The following is a 7,681-nucleotide window of genomic DNA, read 5'->3' on the forward strand; positions in this document are numbered from 1 at the left end:
GGATATACGATTAACATGTTGCTACATTATTTTTTTAACAGGTTGGGGTCACTTTCACATTTGCATATTGCCATGCACTTTAAAGGCCTGCATGATGAGCATATCTATCAAAGCATGGAGTGAGTTGGTACAGCACAAGAATGATGCACTTTGATTGGCAGCATTGTGATATGAACCCACAATATTGTACCTTGGCGTCACAATCTGTTATGCCACCGACTCACCATTATTTTTATAGGTAATGAAATCAGTATTTTTTTTTATAGACGTAACTATGACCCAACATTAACACCAGCTTAAGCGGAAAATGAAGTAATATAATCACCACCAGTCCTTTGAAGAATTATTCTGATCCAATAAATTAGAAAGTCACTTCATCTAGAATAGTCCTGTCATGTTGGACGTCAAAATCTAGCAAATAATTCACATGTTGTGTTACTACTATATTGCACTGAATCATATTACTTAGTTTAAGAAATACTGTGTCTAATTGACGTCGAGGTATCCAAATATAAAAACTTGTACCTTGATGGACAAAGATTTGTTTGATGGATTGGTTGAAAATCTGTGTTTTACGGATTACTTAATGATTAAGTCATTAATTTGAAAACACCAGATAAAAAATAGCCAAAATATCCAAAATACATTGATTAATCACAGTCAATTGGATGGGTGGGGGGGGGGGTACAAGTCCAGCCCTAGAAGAAGGACTTTAATACTTTTCAATGAAATTGTGACCATACAAAGTAGGTATTTTAAGCCAAAACTAGACTGACTGGGGGTACAATTCGCCACCACAGGAAACCTTCTCCTTAAACCGATAAATATTAGAACTGTCTATAGTTACTTATCCATTGCAATACATTAATAATTTTTTCCTTTAAGTTCTAGTTTTTTTGTTTGACTGAGTTTCTGTTCTATGTACTGTACTAAAAATAAGCACACACCAATAAGGCAACTGTTTAAAACAAAGATTATGATTTAGTACTACTTAGTATTTATTATTTATTCATGTTCTTATTTGGTTATTTTAACCCATTTTGTTTATTTTGTTAAATACATTGTTTATTAATATAAATTAATAACACAGTGTACTCAATCAGTCAATTTGTAAGACAGTCATATTTTAAAAATATACTGTAATTTTTAAGAAAGACAATGTATTTTTTTATCTGAGCCTTCTCAGACAGTGTTTAAGTTTCGTATTCAATTATTACCAATGCCAAAACTAATGAGGTGATTTTAAATACTGTCACCTTTAAATCCTTGTCATTTAAAAAGATCCTTATTATAATCATGAGCCTCTCGTAGCTGAAAGCTCGTTAAATATTTTGTCACCTTTTTTCAGGATAGAAGGATTCAATTCAAAAGTCATAACTTAAAAAGTCAGTCATTATCGCGTAGTTCCTTTCATTGGAAACAAAACATAAAAAGAATGGAAACGTTGGATCTAAAACATCGTTTCACAAAACACATTGTTTCTATTTTTCCAACTTGGCTACTTATTATTTTCAATTTTAGTGGATTTTTGCCTTTAAAACTTACAGATTCTGGTTTTCAATTCATTCCGTGGTCTGCACTTGTGTCAGTCTCACTGATTACTTCAACAACGACTACTCTAACCTACATAACAATCACGAATCCACCAATTAAAACAAGTGATCCAGTTAAGAACCTTGTTAATATTGTAAAAGCAATTAGCATCTTCTTGGGAGCGATTTTAATCGAGATATTCAACATTATTGTTAGCAGGAATGGGGAATTCATCTCCATTATCACTTACATTTGTGAAGTGGAACCAGTTTTTACTTCAAAGGGATTCAAAGTACCTCGACGGAATTTTATTAATCGAGTCACACTTTTTATTTTGGGATTTTTGCTTGTTTTGATCCCAATGAGTATTGCTGCTAATCAGTATGAGAGGCTTGTGAAGAGTTTAACCTATGTGGGCCATTTTTATATAGTATTGATGTTGATTTTGTTCATAAGATTAGCTGAGGGTTTGTCTCAAAGTTTTGTAAGGCTAAACACAATGATCAAGCTGGGAGTGATACTTGCAGGGTTCGTTCCATCTTCAGGTAATAAAATTTAGTCAAATTACTTGTCTGCAGATAAAAATAATTAGTTAAACTCTGAATATTTTAAAATATTTGACAAAAAAAAAACAACTATTAAATTAACACATAAACTGTAAAACTATCAAATAATCCTTGTTTTAAGGTTTCAAGATTTATATTATTGCAGTTGAATCTTCAAATCGAATCATATTTTGAAAATGCGGTTGTATAACTGTTATTATTGACATTGTATCTTAGAGCTGTACCATTGTTGTCGTATGTTTGAGTGAGCTCTTTATCATTGTGCAAAATCTACTCCACAAGAATAGTAAGAGTTCATGGTGTTTTTCGGCGTCACAGCCAATATCTAACAAAAGTTTCAATTTGTTCTAGAAACTCCTAAGATTACCTTAGAGGAGATCAGAGAAGTCCACTACAAGCTTTGTAAAGCCATTGAAGGAATCAACTCATTCTTCGGGATCCAACTGATTTGTCTGTTCGCCTACATCTTTGTCCTTGCCGTAATCAATCCGTATTACATCGTAGATGGACTCATCAGACCTCCGTCCAGTGGCTTTGACAAGTTTATGATTGTCAAGCAGATATCTTGGTGCTTGTTTGCTGTCACTTTGTTAATTTCCATCACTTGGGTCTCAACCTATACCACTTATCATGTGAGTAACATCTTCCTTAAGTTGCAAGAGTGAATCACATCGTACGTTAAAAATTTTAACTATTCTGTTGGAAGTTGGAATCCAATAAATGAAGGGCATTCTTCATCCACAGGCTTTTGCGGCCAGGGTCAGAATTGTACAAGCACTCGTTATTGAAAAATAGGGGATTCAATGTGAATGTTTGGTTAAACCGTCTTTGAAAACTGCATGAACTAATCATGCAAAAACATAGGAATCCTATGTCATACAGAGACATTAGTCAACAGAACATTCATTAAGAAGGTAACAATACTTGGAGTTAAACGAGGGGTCCAAAAGATTCCTGGAGGGGTTTTGTTTAAATTGTGAACATAAGTTTGGGGTTGAAAAATAAAATCGCCCATGAACAGCAGTGAGTTGCATGCTTAGTAGTTAGCATCTCAGACTTTGGCCCATATTGATGGGTTCAATTTTCCGAATACGAACAAACATTTCAGGAGTGTAGACTACTTTCCCTTAAAAGAATTTGTGATTTCAAGTTATAATCGAATTTTAATTTTCAAACTAATCCGAAGAAAACACACTACTAATTCATTACCCATACATACTTTGATAGATTTTAACATGTTTCAGGCAAAGAGAACTGGGTTTCATGTAAGTTGTTTATTGAGTTTGGACTTACTACCTGAGACAAGAAATAAGGTAAGAATGTATACAGGGTGATCAACTCAAGGAGGCCACCATTGGGATATCGGAAACGGTAAGAATTAGAGAAAACTTTAAATGGGGGACATTCCTTTATTTTTTGTGACAGTTAAAAATATGATTTTAGTTTTTCAAAATTCAGCCGCCATTTTCCAAAAGTAGGTTTATAGCGAAAATGCGAGGAGAAAATAAGTCAAATAAGTCTTAAAATTGCATCCACATTCCAAAAAGTTCATAAAATTCGTTAAAAATATTAATTCTATTATATAAAAATGGCGGCCATTTTCCAAATTGGCGGCAAACTTGAAAAGTGGAAAACTGTGTATTTTATGGACTTTTTGGAATGTGGATGCAATTTTAAGACTTATTTGACTTGTTTTCTCCTCGCATTTTCGCTATAAACCTGCTTTTTTGGAGCTACTTGATGTCAAATGTACACCGGAAGCAATTTTTCCATAGGCTGTAACTCCTAAACGAGTGGGTTTATCGAAAAAATGTCAAGAATAAAAAAGTTTTTAAATTGCATGTTCTATCCGAAAACATGATAAAATACAGGGTGTTCCGTAAGAAATTTCAAAGTTGGCCGCCATTTTGGAAAATGGTGGCTGAATTTTGAAAAACTAAAATCATATTTTTAACTGTCACAAAAAATAAAGGAATGTCCCCCATTTAAAGTTTTCTCTAATTCTTACCGTTTCCGATATTCCAATGGTGGCCTCCTTGAGTTGATCACCCTGTATACTTATCTATATCTATACTTATTTAATACGCAAGCAGATTTTTTGTGACAATTACTCCACCGAAACTACTGAACCGACAACCGATTGTTATGTTTTTGGTGTCATTGGAAAGAGCGTAACGTGAAGTTGTGCAGGAAACTTTCTTTTTAGGGAAATAATGAGAGAGTGAGGCACTGGAGCCCTTTAAAGTTTCGTATTTCTCCATAAGATTAACATTGGAAACAACAACTTTTATGAAACTCCAGCTGTTGTCAGAAATTAAAAGTTAGAAGAAGATCATATGTTAATTGTAAACAGTCAATAAGTTTGCTAATTTAACAGTTTGCTACAAACATTTACTAACTTGGTTGAAATGAAATATTTACTATTTTAATTTGGTTTGGCGTAAATATTACAATGAAACAATTGCTCGAATTCGAGCAACAGGGCCACTAGTTTAATTAATTATGCATATCCACCATGTTTGGAGTATAAGAGATCTATTAGGTATATTATTAAAGTGATACAATCAAATTTTATGTAAATGGTTAAGGTCATTAACCAAATAAAATTATATGCATAATGCACATCAAAATGAAGCTCAGAGTGTGTAGATTAGCTGAAAAGTATTGTTATGAACAAATTCTCTTAGGGCTCTGCCCCAGAGGCCGATTTCCAAAGGGCCTTACACATTTTAGAAGTTAACGTTTTTTGATTAATTTAGTGAACAACAGCTGGTCAATGCAACTGACAATAGTTTGTTTGATTACATTTTTGTTTACTTATTTTATTATTTATGTTCTTAAAAGAGGTGCGGTAAATGAACACTGATGCTATTGCTAGCTGTTTGATACAAATGAGTGCTTTATGGTGTTTGAAACACAATGAATATGAGATTAACAAAACATGTCTGTTGGTCGTCCAAGAGGTTGTCGCCGATCTTTAACAGGTCGTCGTGAGCGACGAGTTCAGGTACAACTGTACCCACGTCGGCCACCTCTGGACGTAAGGTATGAATGTTCCGCTGCTTTTAACATTCCTTCTGATGAAAATTTCGCAAAATTGGGCCCTTTAAATGAAATATAAAGTCAAAGTTAATTAAATGGTGGCTTCTGTACACCCGTGACTTCGTGGGTAGAACCTCTTGTATTTGATAAATTTCTGAATGTCCATATGGCTAAGGCAAATACCCAAAACACTTGGCGATTGACAATATTGAAGGTGATCTAACCTCTAGAGGGCTACCCATCCAAAAACTGATTAAATTTACTTAAACATTAACTGAGCAAAGAATAATTTCTTATTTTCAATATCTTTAAAAAATATATATATACTATGTTCTACTTTAGATAAATAGAACAATTCTTGACTCCTTTCAAAGGAATTTGACATTTTCAGGTCAAGTTGGCTCTGATGCAGATCTCCAATAACACATGTGAATTCAGTGTGCTTGACCTTTTCAAAATTAACACAACCAACATCACCTCAGTGAGTATTATGTGTACTGTATTATGTAAAATGTTGTATGCAACTCCTGGTAAAGGAATTCAAGGAAGAAACATATTAAAAGGAATAATAGTAGGTAGGAAGTAAAATGTGATTGTAAAATGCTAGGTAATTATAATGCTTGCCTTCAAATATGAGGATTGCTAGTTTGATTGAAAGACAGGACAAATCATATCTCATTTGCCACTGGGTTGGTGATGATATATGGTGGTGATATCCACGTTAAAAATAATGAATACCAGGGGTTGGTCTTACCCCTTGGACCTTAAACTGGGTTTTCCTAGGAGTGGAAGCGGATAATGGAGTGTGGGGAAGCGATTTCAATGGTGGTCTGCTTCGCTTCTAGGAAAACAGTATCATTAAATTACCTAAGACAAGAGGAGAGTGGACTCCGCAATCCACGTTCTGCTTCCGCGCCTAGTAAAACCCAGCTTAAAAAAACATAAAAAGTTAGTGTTAAGTAAACATTTACACTATAAAACACGCAAAATAAATAAGAATATTGTTTGTTCAGTATAAATAGTTATTGAGTCATTAAAATATTTTCATCTTGTTGTAGAACTATTAACACATTTTATTTTTAGTTTGCAGGAATGGCGGTCACATACTTCATCGTCATTCTACAGTTTGAAAGCTCAAACAAACACTGAAAAGATTAGATCCAGTGTATTACAATGAAGATAGTCAACACCTAACACACCTACAGTACAGTCCAAGAGAGTCTGCAGTTGAGGGAGGAGTCTATTTACCAAGTGACTTTGAAGGAGCCAATGAGGACAGTGCGGTGTACCCAAATCTAATAATACCAGCTGATTTGAAAATACGGTTTAGTATATTATAATTAGTGTCAAAAAGTAGTGAACAGGTGAAGTTGCAATGTTGCGCTAGTCCAGGCTTGCTATTGGCTACCGCCAACTGCAGACTTTTGTGGCCCTTAGCATAGATTATCCGCACAAGTGGTATTAAATGTATGATGTTGATTTGTATTTCCTGTTGTTATATCACTAAGCTAAGTTGTTACTATGTGCATATAGTTGTAACAAATTCAGAAGTGATTTTAACATGCGTGTTTGTAAAAAATCTTTTGGCACACTACACTGTTTTAATGGTGTTTCCACGCATGAAATTAGTTCGGAAAACGGCTGTTTGCCACCGGCTTAGTCAAATGGGGTTTCATTATTTGCTGCTATACTGTAATGAATTTTTACCGAACACCAGCTGATAATGATTATAACTATTGGCAATAAGTCAACGGATCAAAATATAAGACAATATACCATGAAGGATATTACTATGGTGATACATTTTGACCAGTCAGGCAAATTATTGCATTCGTAAAAAAAATGTCCATTTAGAAAACTTGTGCGCTTGGAGCATGAAGGTTTGTCATAAAATCATTGGAGTCCCAATCAATAGTTTTGGATCTTAAACTTTTAGTTTTATAAGCCAAATTCTCAAATAGGTATATAGAAGGTTTCTCGCCGTTTATTTACATCTACTCTAACCGTTAAACCTAGCATCTAATGTAGTTTGATTTAGTCTAGAAGGAAAAATCATATTTCAAAATAACACATAATAGTTTATTTTTCATACATATATAAAGTCTGACAGATAAAACTTAATATATTAATAATCTTTAACAATATATAATATACAATATTGAATATCTTCACACCAACATAGAACTGACAAATACTTGCACGAGGTTTTATATTGATATGTTAAAAGTTTCTATCTCAAATAATGAATGTTATGTTTACCAATTTGTTACAGTACCATTTTACGGTTATTATTATGAAATGGTCTTTTTTAGTTACCGGTAATTACTTTTGTAGTTGAATTGCTTTAGTTAAGTCAAAACTAGGTTTTGTAGCTTTAAGAAATAAAGACCACAGAATTGATCAAAATAAGAATTTGTCCTGTTGAGGTTATGAAAAAACTTACAAAAGGTTTCTACATACATTTATGAAGTGCTTATAATGAAAGATAGAGTAGCCACTTGTTGGTCATGCAAAACTGGAACACCCTATATTTTTTTGGG

General features: G+C 33.6%; 1 protein-coding gene across 1 annotated transcript; it reads left to right on the forward strand.

Moving 5' to 3' along the window:
• The first annotated feature begins 2,032 nt into the window (after positions 1-2,032).
• Positions 2,033-6,290, forward strand: LOC128984708 (uncharacterized). Its single transcript, XM_054404049.1, has 4 exons — positions 2,033-2,078; positions 2,451-2,731; positions 5,533-5,622; positions 6,225-6,290. The coding sequence occupies exons 1-4, from the start codon at positions 2,033-2,035 to the stop codon at positions 6,288-6,290; spliced, it is 483 nt and encodes a 160-aa protein (XP_054260024.1).
• Positions 6,291-7,681: the final 1,391 nt, after the last annotated feature.

The sequence above is a fragment of the Macrosteles quadrilineatus genome, unplaced genomic scaffold, assembly GCF_028750875.1.
Source record: "Macrosteles quadrilineatus isolate MER2022 unplaced genomic scaffold, UCM_ALF_1.0 Scaffold_2__2_contigs__length_208266976, whole genome shotgun sequence".
Taxonomy (NCBI): Eukaryota; Metazoa; Arthropoda; class Insecta; order Hemiptera; family Cicadellidae; genus Macrosteles; species Macrosteles quadrilineatus.